Here is a 15,487-nt window from a genome sequence, read left to right on the forward strand (position 1 = left end):
AGGTCATGATCCCAGGGTCCTGGGATCGAGTCCCGCATTGGGCTCCCTGCTCCTTGGGAGCCTGCTTCTCCCTCTGCTTCTCTCTCTCTCTCTCTCTCTCTCTGTCTGTCATGAATAAATAAAATCTTTTAAAAAAAAATGATGACATTAATTTGGGCCTTTTGTTCCTTGAAAGTTTGCAGAACTTAGAGGATTAAAATTTTCCTTTATAAAAATTGAGGCCTGACACTATAAAACTCATAGAAGAAAATTTAGGGGGAAGGCTTCATTATATTGAAATTGATAAATATTTTCTTGGACCTGACACTAAAAGCACAGGCAGCAAAAGCAAAAAGCAAAAAATAGATAAATGGGACTACATCAAACTTAAGAACTTCTACAAAGCAAGGAAACAATTAACCAGGAAAAGGCAGCTGATGGAATGAATGGGAGAAAATATTCAAACCACTTATCTAATAAGTGATTATTATCTAGAATACGTAAACAACTCCTAAAATTAACACAAAAATAATTGGATTTAAAAATGGGCAAAGAACTTGAATAGACCTTTCTCCAGAGACCATATACAAATGGCCAGTGAGCAAATGAAAAAGTGCCTAATTCATCAGGGAAATGCAGATGAAAACCACAGTGATGTATCACTTCGCACCAGTTTAGGATGGCTACTACCAAAAACAAACAAACAAAAAATAACAAATATTGGTGAGGGTGTTGAGAAATTGGAACCTTTGTACATTGTTAGTAGGAATATGAAATGGTACGGCTGATAGAGAAAATAGAGGATCTTCAAAAAAATTAAAAATAGAATTACCAGATGATCCAGCAGTTCCATTTCTGAGTATATATTCAAAAGCACTGAAAACATCTTGAAGAGATTTTTGCAAATCCATGTTCATTATAGCATTATTCTTAGTAGCCAGATGAATGGATAAAGATTCAGTGTGTGTTTGTGTATGATGATATTACTCAGCTTTAAAAAAGAAGGAAATCCTCGGGACGTCTGGCTCGCTCAGTCGAGCATGTGACTTGCTCTCCAGGTTGTGAGTTCAAGCCCCATGTTGAGTGTAAAGCTCACCCAAGGGTCGGGGTGGGGAGGAAATCCTGTCCTGCTACAACTTGGATGAACCTTGAGGATATTATTGCTAAGTAAAATAAGCTTGTTACAAAAGGACAAATACTGTGTGATTCCACTTATATGAGGTATCCAAAGTAGTCAAACTCTTGAAAACAGAAAGTAGAAAGATGGTTGCCAGGAAGTGGGGGGCGGGGGGGGGAGGGGAATGATTATTCAATGGTTACAGAGTTTCAGTTTTACAAGATGTAAAAGCTTTAGAGATATGTAGCACAGCCATGTGTATGTATATAGTTAACACTACTGCACTATACACTTAAAAAAATGGTTAGGACGGTAAATTTTATATAATGTTTGTTTTTTGCCACAATAAAGACGTGGTCACTTTTTTTAATGTCACTTTGAGTGGTGGTTAGATAAGAGTCAAAAATTCTGTACAGATATTTGAGGAAGGTAGTGGATCTGGCTTTGGCCATGTTTAATTTGTTTCTTAGGGAAATGTGTCTTAGGGAATAGGTTATTGGAGTTTGAAGTTCAAGAGATTGGAAATTGTTGCTTTGTAAGTAATAATTAGAGTCATTCGTATAGGCCGTATCACCTTAAAGGGGTTATGTGAAGAGAAGAGGAACGGTTATAGTCAGATGCCTGGGAAACAGCAGCGTCGCCTGTTGGTAAGCGACGCAAGAGGAGCAAGTGAGGGAAACTAGAATTGAGGGAGCTAGGGTGAGAGCCAGACCGGAGTAGTTCTTGAAACCTTGAGCAAGGAGACCTTCAGGGAGGGGGTCAGCAGTGTTAGGTGCTAAGACAGTGATGTGGATGCGCATGGCTCAGTGGCGACGATGGTCAACGCATCATCTGTATTCTTTCTTTTTGCCTTACTTTTACTGTGACTCAAAATGGGAAGTATCAAGATGCAGCACACATGCACTCATACACATTCGTCTGAAACAGGTTTCTCAAAATAGCATGTGTCCTGATTATGCTCAGTCTGCTCCAGTGTATTTTATTCTTTTTAATTTTTTTAAGATTACGAATACGATCTATTATATTGATTACATGACTCGCCCAGTGCATCATAACCTGCAAACCCTGATCTCTGTTGGTGTGAAGGTTGGCTAGGATGATATTTAAGAGTTGGAGTGGAGATGAATTGCATTAGTGAGCAAAGTCCTTGATGAATGAGAGGGAATGGATGATGACGTAAGCAGATGACAGCAACAAGGAAGGGATAAAGGAGAAGTTCTTACAGGAGTGGAGGGAAGTGATACTGTGACAGGGTCCCAAGGGAATCAGGTGACTGTTCTCCTTTTCTCTTCTCTCTCTCTCCTGGCATATTTCCGCTGAGGTTCCTAACCTACGATCTAAGACCATGAACCCCCAGGAATCACACAGGCCCATGACCAGGTTTAGAAAGTGATCAGTGTCCAGGATGGGGTTCAAGCAGAAGTGGACTGTTACCTTGACTTCTAAAAAAAAGTACTTAGTCACAGCAAACCTTTGTAATATTTATTGGCAGAATTTGTTTTGTATCTACCTACTCAAACTTTTCAAACTCATCTGTTCATGTGGTAAAATTGTAATCCTTGTTCTTATTTTAGCAAAGAACTAGCTTCAGCTGAGCAAAATAAAAATCATATAACTAATGAACTAAAAAGGAAAGAAGAGCAGTTGTCCAGTTATGAAGACAAGCTGTTTGATGTTTGTGGTAGCCAGGATTTTGAAAGTGATTTAGACAGGCTTAAAGAAGAAATTGAAAAATCCTCAAAACAGCGAGGTAAGTTACCTTCTAGGTGCTTTGACACTTGAATTTTCACTCATCAGTAGCTATTAAGGATGGGAGATTTAAAAATTTGGTTCTGGAGCCAAAGGGCTTAAGTTTCAATCCCGGTTTTACAGCTTAATGATTTTGTGACTTTGGGCAAATTATCAAATCATTCCTTTACTTCAGATTCATCTCAGGACATAATTACCTACCACTTAGGGTGTTAAAGAAGAGTAAATGAGATTATAGGTATAAAGCTCTTAGAACAATTTCTGGTACACAATATGCTCCCAAAATTTTGTTACACTTTTTGTGTGTTACCAGAAAGTAATTTATACAAATGTGAATGTATTGTGCCCTTTCAAAGAATGTGTAAATATGAGAGGATTTTTATTTCTTTCATAATATGTTTATAAATGAAGAATGATCCTATATATGTGGAAAATGATAGAACCATAATGACAAAACTATTTTATATTTTTCTCACTGGTAATACATTTATTTTCTTAAAATAGCCATGCTGGCTGGAGCCACAGCAGTTTACTCCCAATTCATTACTCAGCTAACAGATGAAAACCAGTCATGTTGCCCTGTCTGTCAGAGGGTTTTTCAGACAGAAGCTGAATTACAGGAAGTCATCAGTGATTTGCAGTCTAAGCTGCGGCTTGCTCCAGATAAACTGAAGTCAACAGAATCTGAACTAAAGAAAAAAGAAAAGCGGCGTGATGAAATGCTGGGACTTGTCCCCGTGAGGTGAGAGTAGGGATTTATTTACTGGTACTGTACATGAACAGCGGCACTGTAAAAGGTGCCCCTCCAGTCCCTGGCATGTAGTAGATGTTCAGTAATGGGTTGAATGAGTAAAAGTTCAAGTCAAGATTCTGAGCCAGTGTGCCCCATCTCGTGTTCTTTATAAGACAAAGCAATTATTGGGGTCCCTGGGTGGCTCAGTCGGTTAGGTGTCTGCCTTCAGCTCAGGTCGTGGTCCCAGGGTCTTGGGATTGAGCCCCACATCGGGCTCCCTGCTCAGCGGGGAGTCTGCTTCTCCCTCTCCTTCTGCCCCTTTCCCCTGCTTGTGTTTGCTCTCTCTCTCAAGTAAATAAAAATCTTTAAAAAAAATTATTTAAAAATAAACAAACTTCTTAAACTAGTCACAGGGTAGTTATAATCTTTACTATTTTCTTTGTGTGCATGTGTGTGTGTGTGCACGCGTGTGTGTTAATATAATTCCTGAGACGGCTTAAGGGCAGAAATTTTGACAGATTGAGAACTGTTTGCTGTTCTGTCACTTTCTAAATTCAAAAGAATTAAAAGTACTAAAAACCTCCCCCAACAGAAAAATTTTAAACTCTATTTTTATGTCTTTTCTGCTTCAAAAAGAATGAATCATCATGATTTCTGTTATTTTTCTCTCACTTATTCAAGAAATTCAAATGATGGTCTGTTTATAAATAAAATCATCAGAAAGTATGGGATGATGCCTCGGGGTCTTCCACAACATAGATCATAAAGCTGGTCACAGAGACCAGTATGACATAATCTTCAAGGAGCTGATGGTCTGAGTAAGGAGACAAGCTCTCAGAATTGAATATTTAGAAAGCTGGGCTTAATAAAGTTCTTACTTGGCTCAGACAAATACATTAGTTAAGAGGAGAGAAGCCAGTGGACTACGGAATGAGAGTAAGATTTTGAGAACATAATAGGAGGGAAATGTGAAGCATTGTTAACAATATAGAGAGAAATGAGAGCACTCTGTGTAAGGGAAGGGGAGTCTGAGCTGTGCTGCTATAGAAAGGTGATCTAAAGTTGGAGGAACCATTTGGGGAGATTGATTCCCGTAAGTTGAGAAGATAGGGCTGTGTTATGTTCAGGCCTAGTTATAACTCTCACTGATAGGGGATTTAATGGAAAACGTGTTTTAAGAAATTAATCTTATGTTAATATATTGAATGGATAAGACTGAGACAACTCTGGAAGCAGAAAAGCAGAAAACTGAAGAGGAATTTCAGGAAAAGTCTACAAAGATTGCTTTGTGATAGCCAGCCTCCAAGATGATCCCCAGTGATCCCTGCCTCCTGGTACTCATGCTCCTGTATAGTCTTCTCCCATGTTCCAAGATTGGTCTATGAAACCGGTAAGTTAGGACAGAAGTGATAGCAAGATTAGGTTCTGTAAGGCACTACGGCTGCCTGCTCTCCTTTTCTTTCGGATATGGGTGAAGCCAGCTGCCACGTGAGCCACCCTGTGAAGGGCCCCACTTGACAAGGAATTCAACCACATGAGTGAGTACCGTTTGGAAACTGATAATGCAGTTGCAGTCAGACGTTTGCTGCAGTCATCTCTAGTCTCTACTAGGTTCAGTGTTCAAGGTGGCTCACTGACACGATTTGCGGTGACACTGTTGGCTGGGAGCTCACTTGGGGCTGTCAAACACAGTGACTTAGCATGGCCTGCATGTGTGTCTTGGAATTTTGATAGCATAGTGGTTGGATTTCCAAATGAAGGATCCTAAGAGCAAGAAGTCCAAAAGACAGGCAACAGAAGCTGCTAGTATCCGAAGGCATAGGCCCAGAAACTGGCATTGTTACTTCTGCTGTTGTCTGTTGGTCAGAGGAGTCATAGAGCTTGCCGAGATTCAATGAGAGGACACAGACTCCACCTCTCATTGGGAGGAGTGTCAAAGTAATTGTGGCTAACTTTAGTCCATATAGTACCCTGGGATCTGGAGTGGCACCTTATATGCCATTCTGGTCACCACACACAAAGTAAGGTAACCTGAAGCTAGAAAAATAAGTGTGTAGTCAGACAGGTAAATCGGTGCGTTGGAAAAAAATACAGCAGGATAAGGAAGTAGAGAATTAACTGAGGGTTGGTGAGAGGGGAATTGCTATGAAGGTGGCATTTGAGTATAGGCCCCAAGTAAGGGAGCTAGCCATGCATTTGTCCAGGAGAAGAGTGTTTCAGGCAGTACAAAATCCCTGAGGCCAAAGGGAAAAGTGGTTGAAGGTGAGCTCAAAGAGCTAGTGAGGAGCCACATCTGGCTTATCCTCTCTGAGGAAAATATTTTCATTTATTTATTTTTAAGATTTTATTTATTTATTTGACAGAGAGACAGCGAGAGAGGGAACACAAGCAGGAGGAATGGGAGAGGGAGAAGCAGGCTTCCCGCGGAGCAGGGAGCCTGATGCTGGGCTCAAACCCAGGACCCTGAGATCACGACCCGAGCCAAAGGCAGATGCTTAACGACTGAGCCACCCAGGGGCCTGAGAATATTTTCATTTAAAGGCTAAAGTTCATCAACACTTAATATAAGACCACCATTGTGAATGAAATTTCAGATTAAAATATACCTGTTTATCATTTTGCTTAGTACTGAGTCAGGTTTATTATAACGTTTCAGTTAAATAAAAACTTGGTATTTTTCTCCATTTCTTTGAAAGATTTTTTCAACCAACCATATCTTTGTTGGTTTCTTTTACATAAAATCCCCTTGGAAAAGGAATGCTGTCACAAAAATAGATGAACTGAGTTTGTGAAAATTTTACAAAACAAAATAGAATCCTAATAGATCTCAATAACCCATTCTTTTGGGAAACATCTTTACTCTTTCTTATACTTATTTTAGCATTTAACATCTTAGGTAATCATCAGAAAAGAAGGCACCAAAACCCTGGACCACAATGATACGAGGTTATTTAAAAGTGTATATGTGAAAATGTAAAAATAGGGTTAAAATTGAATGGATATTTATAATTCTCCACAAAGATGTCCCCGTTCAAGTGCATGCTTGACCGTCTTTGGGCTGTCCTAGCTATGTCACTCTTTAGGCACTGGGAACGTACTTTAAGACCAACTGGGCTATGACCACAAGGTTCAGGAAGTAATGTGGGTATGGAACCATTCACAATCTGTACACCTTCATATTTACTCAGGAAATTTTTTCATCTCAGTGGCATAACAAACTAGGTCTTCTGTCGCCCCAGATCAGTTCAGGTTGGCAGTTCTTGGTCATCATGTGGACTTTTTTAAAAATCACTGAGTAGTAGCAGTATGCAAGAGCTAAACTCTTGAGTTTCTGGTTTTTCCTTTGACTCCATTAGAAATTAATTTATTGTACTAATTTATAATTAAGAATTTAGAATTTTTCAGAAATCAGGTTGATAGCTTTTTTTTTTTTAAGATTAAATACAAGTTTTATTGTTTCAGAGGTGTCAACAAAAATAGGTAGGGAGCCAGTACCTGCCACAGGAGTTGTAATCCATTCGTAATAGTAGCAGCAATAAACTGGTTAGCAGCTTTTTTACTATAAACCCATGTAGTATTTGGCTGAGTGGTCTCCTTCCTTCCTTTCCATCATTTAACTTTTTATTTTGAAATAATTTTAGGCTTACAGAAAAATTACAAAAATAATACAGAGAATTCACCTATACCCTTCACCCTGCTTTTCTTGATGTTCAGAATTTATATAACCATAAATAAGTTATCAAAATCAGGAAATAAACATTTGTGTGTCACTGTTAACTACAAAGCATATTAGAATTTCAGCAGTCTTTCCATTAATGTTTTTCTGTTTCAGGACCCAACCCAGGATCCCACATGGCATCTAGTTGTTATTTCTCCTTAGGTTCCTGCAGTCTTCAGCTCTTCAGAGTCTTTGTCTTTCATGATCTTGACACTTTGGTCAGTATAGTCAGTTAATATATAGAAAATCTCTCAGTTTGGCAAACATCACAGTAATACAGCAGTCCCTCTTATCTGTGCTTTCCCTCTCTACTGTTTCTGTTACCTGAGGTCAACTGTGGTCCAGAAGCAGATGATCCTCCTGACCTGTCATTATGTTAACAGTAGCCCAACTTGAAGTCACAAGGCCTACATCATTCTCCTCACTTCTTGTCATCATATAGGCGTTTTATAATATAACATCACCTTAGGAGGGAGGGAGGGTACAGTACAATGAGATATTTTTTAAAATTTTATTTATTTGAGAGAGAGAGAGCACACGTGCACACTTGAGTGGGGGGAGGGGCAGGGGGAGAGAATCTCAAGCAGACTCCCCACTGGCGCAGACCCTGACTCGGGGTTCGATCCCACGACCCATGAGATCATGACCTGAACTGAAATCACCAGTCATACAATGCACCAACTAAGCCACTCAGGTGCCCCTGTACAATAAGATGTTTTGAGAGAGACCATAATCACGTAACTTGTATTACAGTATATTGTCATTGTTTAATTATTAGTATTGTTAATCTCTGTGCCTAATTTATAAACTCTATCGCAGATATGCCTATAGGAAAAAACGGCATATATAAGGTTTGGTACTATCCATGATTTCAGGCATCCACTGGGTGTCTTGGAGTATATCCCCTGGGGATCGGCGTGGCGGCGGGGAGACTATTGTAATTATTGTAAGCAGGATCTACCATTGGATACTGAAAAATCAGTGGGCAAAAGTTTGAGGAGAAGCAAGATATTGACATAGTCCCAGTATATTTCTCCTAAGATCATTATTAATTACAAAGACAAAAATAGTAACCTTATAGTGGATAAAGCTGCTGACACCATGTTAGCCAAGTGAGTAAGATTAACATCTCCAGTATTAAAATATAATGACATCATGTGTCCACTTATATGATGCCTGAGAAGGATACAATCACTTATGATACTCTTGCCAAAAATGTATAACCTCCGTTTCATGATAAGAAAACATTAGAGAGCTTATTTTTAATTGTGTGTTCTCTGTTTAGGCAAAGTATAATTGATTTGAAGGAGAAGGACATACCAGAATTAAGAAACAAACTGCAGAATGTCAATAGAGACATACAGCACTTAAAGAATGACATAGAGGAACAGGAAACACTCTTGGGCACAATAATGCCTGAAGAAGAAAGTGCTAAAGTCTGCCTGACAGATGTTACAATTATGGAGAGGTTCCAGGTAAGTTTATTGTAGTTGAAGGCCAAATAAAACTTGTTTCATGGTGGTTTGAATGTGAAATGTGAGAGTGGTAAAAACAAACAGATAGTATATAGGTATAGGTTGAATTTAGAGTTCCCGGTCCTGAATTGCAGAAGTATACAGGTATAGGTTGAGTTTAGAGTTCCCTGTCCTGAATTGCAGATAGTCTGAGGGGAGTACTGCTTAGTTTATGTTTCTGGGTTTGGATTGTTTATTCATAAATACGAGAATTAAGAAATGTCCTGTTTGTTTTCATTTGTAGTTGGTTTCCTTTTGTTTATATATTTAAATTATTAAAATTCATTTTATTCTTTTAAACTTTGTTAAAATTAAATCTGAAATTTGTAACTACAAATTCAGATTTTAAAATAATAGCAGTTTTTAAAGATACTGAATAATGATAATGTAGTAAGTTTGTTAAAGGAAATAACTTTGTTTTATTCTTAAGATGGAACTTAAAGATGTTGAAAGAAAAATTGCACAACAAGCAGCTAAGCTGCAAGGACTAGATTTGGATAGAACTGTTCAACAAGTAAACCAGGAAAAACAAGAAAAGCAACACAAATTAGATACAGGTAATATAGTCTGTTTCTTCATGTAACCATAAAGACTTCAACATCCCAGCATATGCTTTTTAATCATAAATTTTATATCTGTTATGTGGACAAGGAACTGTCTTTCTTCCAGTTCATAGTATATTCACCCTCTTTTCTCAAAGCCTCATTTATTTCCTTGCTTTGCACAAAAGATTTGGAATGATGGGAGATTTTGAATGATGGATATCTGATGAGCTCTACTCTTTCTTAGTCATACCTACCCTGTGGTCCCATGGGTGGCCAGGAGGGGTTCTGTAGCACTTTTCTTGCAGTGGGTGGGACCCATGGAAGCTGAGCCTTTGTGAATTCCTTGGAGCTATAAAAATGGAAGCTAGCTGTCCGTAGTATTTTCTGTATCCTTTAGTCACTGTGAATGTTTTTGTGTAGTTTCCAGTAAGATGGAATTGAATCGTAAGCTTATACAGGACCAGCAGGAACAGATTCAACACCTAAAAAGTACAACAAATGAACTTAAATCAGAGAAACTTCAGATATCTACTAATTTACAACGTCGTCAGCAGCTAGAGGAGCAGACTGTGGAATTATCCACTGAAGTTCAGTCCTTATTCAGAGAGATAAAGGTAAGAACATTCATACTAAACTGTTTTTTTTTTAATCTTTTTTTTTTTTTAAGTAAATGGGCTCCATGCTCAACGTGGGCTTAAACTCACAACCCTGAGATCACGTGTCTCATGCTCTACTGACTGTGTCAGCCAGGAGCCCCACATACCTGTTTTTTAAATTAGTTCAGATATGTGAAATGCTCCTTATTGGTGTAGTGACTAAAACTGTGGTTATTGTGAGGATTAAATAAAAAATAGTATAATTTTTTTTTTTTGTGGTTCCTGTGTTGACAAAACGTACTAACAGGTAAAGAGTCTGAGAAGATTTTGGCTGTAATAAGGAAGAATTGGCTGCCTGGTTAATTAGTGAACTTCCGTTACTGGGGGTGGTCAGGTGACTGGTTGACTACTTATAAGGAGTCCTGTTTGTATGGGATATTTGTCTTACCTGCAGATACTGTATCCGTGGCAGATACTGCCTCTCAGTCTTAGCACTTTTTCTGTTTGATTCCAGGTGTAGTCTCAGAATCCTTCCCACTGTAGTAAGCAGGCTTTGAGTTACTACATGGAATGGAAACCATTTGGCATCCCTCATCTAGATTAATCACATCTAAGACCAAATCAAATTTTTGAACAGTTTTAGAAATAACAATCTTATCTAGCTTTTCATAATTATAAACATTCAGTGAGCACTAAGTATATTACTGAATCTGTCATTAATTACTGTAAATGTTACAGAAGTAGTTAGAGTATGATATGAAATAGTAATATCTTACACTTGTATAATTTTTTTACTCTTTATAAAGCCCTTTGACATTAACAGTTCAGTGTCTCAGTAACCCTGTTGAGGTATGTGATTTAGTCCCCTTTTTATAAAAAAGACATTGAGACAAATGCTTCATGTCTTAGCCAAGGGCATGCAGCTAGTAGGAGCAGGGTTTATTTGCAAGTAGCTCTTAAATGTCTATCACATTTGACTTCATACCACACCATACCTCTTCTTCAGTATGAATACAAAAATACACCTACCCTGAAATAATGCTAAGGAATTGTTTCTCCTTTTATGGGTTCGTCAAATAGTCATTATCTTAGCTCGAGTATCATTGTTCTCTACAGCGGTAATCGGGTAATTATGCTCTAGAGATGTTATAAGCCTGAACAGTGTAGACTCCTGATTAGTAAAATAGTTTGTCAGTTCAGAGCCCCTTTCCTTCCAAAATAGGTGTGGGCACACCAACATCAACGTACCAGTACGTTTTTATACCATGAAATCTGTACTTAGCCCTTAGCAAACTCAGCTTAAGGACAAAGTGTCCTGTATCATCATATTCCCGTCTGTAAAAGAGAGGCCTGAACTGAACCTTTTCTTCGGTCACACAGAGCTGACATGTGCCCCTACAAACTCGTAAACACTTACACCTGAAGCCACATGCTCATATAATTAGGGGCACGTGGCCTGGGTCAGGAACCAAGTTAGTGGGGATGCAGCACAGCATGGAGGTTAGAGAAAGAGTCTGGAGGTGGATGGGGCTCGGGCGCCGGGTCCTTCATTGACTGGCTGTCGTGATCCCAAATAAATGGATCTGAAAGAGGGATGAAAATGATGGTAGGGCTCCTCATAGGGTTCTTGGAAAAAGCAGATGAGTTAATTTTTAAAGCCTGACACATAGAAAGTGCTTTTATTATGACTATAAAGTCTGACATCTGAAATAAGATAATGGAATATAAGGCGCTACGTTTTGTATTTTTAGGATGCTAAAGAGCAGTTAAGCCCTTTAGAAACAACATTGGAGAAGTTGCAGCAGGAAAAAGAAGAATTAATCAACAAAAAAAATAAAAGCAACAAAATAGCCCAGGATAAAGTAAGATTTCATTTATATTTTTATTATCAAATACATATATTAAACTTAATGTTCAGAGAACCATGTTGGACACTAGTATTTCATATGAAATTAAAAACATGGTAAGGTAAATAGCATTTTCAGATTTGTGACATATTAGACATTAAAAATTCTTGTTAGAATAAAGATTAATTGCAACGACATGATGGAACTAGAGGGTATTATGCTAAGCGAAATAAGTCAGTCACAGAAAGACAATTATCATATGATCTCACTGATAGTGGAATTTAAGAAACAAGGCAGAGGATCATAGGGGAAATGAGGAAAAAATGAAACAAGACGAAACCAGAGAGGGAGACAAACCATTAAGAGACTCTTAATCTCAGGAAACAAACTGAGGGTTGCTGGAGTGGAGGGTGGGAGGGATGGGGTGGGGTGGCTGGGTGATGGACACTGGGGAGGGTATGTGCTATGGTGAGTGCTGTGAACTGTGTAAGACTGATGAGTCACAGACCTGTACCCCTGAAACAAATAATACATTACATGTTAAACAATTATTTTTTTAAAAAAAGAATAAAGATTAAAATTATTTTGCTTCTTATCCAAAAAAGAAGTTGAGAAGAGAGACTATTTAATCCGGTCCCATAGATGATAAAGGGAATTGTCTCAGATTATAAAATTTGGTGATGTTGGAAAGTGGAACCCAAGACTCCAGCTTCCAAGCCACTGTTCCACTGTGCTTGCCTATTAAGTTTTTGTGGGTTTTTTGCCTATTAAGTTTTTGTTACCTTAATATGTATTTCCTTGGCAATAAATCTTCTCAAATGCCCTGGTCCCAACCAGTGTATAAACATTAGAATTAAATATTAAAATAAATATTTTTCCACAGATGAATGATACCAAAGAAAAGGTTAAAACTATTCATGCTTATATGAAAGACATTGAGAATTATATTCAAGATGGGAAGGATGACTATAAGAAGGTAAATTAAAATTTAAAATTATTTATTTGTTTATACTTTTCTTTTTTGTGCTTAAAGAATATTCTTTTTTGTAGCAAAAAGAAAACGAACTTAATAAAGTAATAGCTCAACTAAGTGAATGCGAGAGACACAAAGAAGATATAAATAAAGAAATGGGAATCATGAGACAAGATATTGATACACAGAAGGTGGGTCTTTTTTGCTAGTGGCTTATGATATCACTTATACCAGTAACATTCTTCTGTTTATGTTTTAATTTCTACTTTTGTTTTCAATAGATCCATTGAGTAGAAATGCACACAGTAGAGAAAAGCAATTCTAATACCAGTATGTTTTTATACTTTTATGTTTTATACTTTTCTTTTTTCCAATTTTATTTTTAATAAAAGACCCATTTGGTAAAAGTGTAAACATAAAAGGTTTTATTTCTTTAGTTTAGAGAGAGCGTGAGCAGGGTAGAGGAGGAACAGAGAGAGAGGGGAGAGAGAATCTTAAGCAGGCTCCATGTCCAGCATGGAGCCCAGTGCCGGGCTTGAGCTCATGTGCCTGAGATCATGACCTGAGCCAAAACCAAGAGTCAGGTACTTAACTGACTGAGCCACCCAGGCACCGCAAAGCTAATTTTAAATATAAATATTTAAACAAAGAGAGTTTAAATTAAAATTCTCCCTCCCCTTCTGCCTATTCTCAGCTCACTCCTAGATGTCATTACTGTTAACGGTTTTTTGTTTGTTCTTAAAGAAGTTTCTTACTCATATCAGCAGGTAGATAGATCAATAATATATCTGTGTATATGTGTATATTTACTTTTATGCATGAGATATACCATTCATATTCTGCACCTTGCTTTTTTCACTTAATGCAATTTGATCTTATATATCAAGTCAACTCACAGATCCACCACGTTCTTTTTTTTTTTTAAATAATTTTGTATACTTATATTAAGAGTTCATGACTTTTTTTTTTTAAGATTTTATTTATTTATTTGACAGAGCACAGGCAGGGTGAGTTGTAGTGGGAGAGGGAGAAGAAGGCTCTCCGCTGAGCAGGGAGCCCGATGCAGGGCTCAGTCCCAGGACCCTGGGATCATGACCTGAGCTGAAGGCAGACGCTTAACTGAGCCACCCAGGCGCCCCCACCACGTTCTTTTTAATGATCATGAAATACTCCGTTTTGTGGGTGTGCCACAAGTTGATCACTTTTTTCTTACTGCAGATGGTGGCAATGAATATCCTACATATATCTCTATTTTTTTCTCACTTTCTTTTCTTTCTTAATGTAAGATAAATTCACACAAAACAAGGATGGAGGTATAATAATCCTAAAAGTTGTAAGTAAAATATCTATATATTTCCAGTCATTTTTCAGTTGATTCCTATATCATTTTCCCTATTAAGGAAATTAATTTCTACTAGTATAATTAGAATCACATTGAGAAATTATCTTCATCATTCCTTTACACCATTTCTCTATTCCTGCTGTTATTAACAAAATTTGCTATATGAACACTTTAATCATTTAGTTATAAATGCTGGTTTAAAATCTGTTTGAAGATTAGCCATATCAGCTGTCTGCAGGGCCCTGGCCATAGTGCCAGGTATTTCAAATATATGAATATTAGTCAGAAGTAAATTTCTGCCATGGGGTGCCTGGCTGGCTCAGTTGGTGGAGCATGCAGGTCTTGAGCTCGGGGTTGTGAGTTCAAGCCCCATGATGGGTGTAGAGATTACTTACGAATAAAAAATCTTTTTTTTGTAAGATTTTTATTTTTTATTTTTTTTAACATTTATTTGAGAGGTAGCGCGCACATGAGTGGGAGGGGCAGAGGGAGAGAAGATCTCAAGCAGACTCCCACAGTGAGCGCGGAGCCCACTGCAGGGCACAATCTCACGTCCCTGAGGTCGTCACGCTTGACCTGAGCTGAAATCATGAGTCAGACATTTAACCAACTGTGCCACCCAGGCACCCCAAGTTCTTTTTTTTTTTTTTAAGTTATCTCTACACCCAGCATGGGGCTCGAATTCATAATCCCGAGATCAAGAGTCACCTGCTCCACTGACTTAGCCAGCCAGGTGCCCCCCAAAAATAAAATCTTAAAAAAAAGAAAAAAATCTCTGCCATCTAATAAATGCTGAGTGACTGTAAATTTATGATGGCATGTATAACGAGATAGTTATTCCTCACTTATATGTGGGTTGCCTGTTTAAAATCACAGTCTGTAAATCATTAATGTCTCTCCATGTATATAAACATACACAGAGATCATTAAGATTTATCCATCTGTGACCCTTTACAAGTTGATGGTCTAAACTTCGTGGATCTGAATATATTAGTTCACTTTTGTAATCTGCCTTGTTCTAGAAATTATTTAATAAGTTACATACATAGAGCAATGCCAAATAACATTTTAATTTAGTGGGAAAATGAGACAATACGAAAATAAGGATAAGAAGGTAAAACCAGGGGGTGCCTGAGTGGCTCAGTCGTTAAGCGTCTGCCTTCGGCTCAGGTCAGGATCCCAGGGTCCTGGGATCGAGCCCTGCATCGGGCTCCCTGCTCCACGGGAAGCCTGCTTTTCCCTCTCCCACTCCCCCTGCTTGTGTTCCCTCTCTCTCTGTGTTTCTCTCTGTCAAATAAATAAAATCTTTAAAAAAAAAAAAAGGTAAAACCAGGAGAGTAGTAAGTATATAAAATGTAGCCCATGAAATGTGAT

The 15,487-nt window shown here is 38.0% G+C and overlaps 1 protein-coding gene across 3 annotated transcripts in view; it reads left to right on the forward strand.

The window, feature by feature from the left end:
• Positions 1-15,487, forward strand: part of RAD50 (RAD50 double strand break repair protein) — a 92,170-nt gene that overhangs the window by 43,268 nt on the left and 33,415 nt on the right. For all 3 annotated transcript variants that reach the window (XM_028103527.2, XM_028103528.2, XM_028103529.2), the window contains 8 exons: positions 2,671-2,846; positions 3,350-3,587; positions 8,582-8,771; positions 9,241-9,367; positions 9,776-9,969; positions 11,703-11,813; positions 12,682-12,774; positions 12,849-12,962. In XM_028103527.2, the coding sequence (XP_027959328.1) occupies positions 2,671-2,846; positions 3,350-3,587; positions 8,582-8,771; positions 9,241-9,367; positions 9,776-9,969; positions 11,703-11,813; positions 12,682-12,774; positions 12,849-12,962 (1,243 nt within the window). The remainder of the gene's footprint in view (positions 1-2,670; positions 2,847-3,349; positions 3,588-8,581; positions 8,772-9,240; positions 9,368-9,775; positions 9,970-11,702; positions 11,814-12,681; positions 12,775-12,848; positions 12,963-15,487) is intronic.

This window comes from Eumetopias jubatus, unplaced genomic scaffold (assembly GCF_037043125.1).
Source record: "Eumetopias jubatus isolate StellerSeaLion01/CBP00866 unplaced genomic scaffold, mEumJub1_p1.0 scaffold_5, whole genome shotgun sequence".
In the NCBI taxonomy this organism is placed as follows: Eukaryota; Metazoa; Chordata; class Mammalia; order Carnivora; family Otariidae; genus Eumetopias; species Eumetopias jubatus.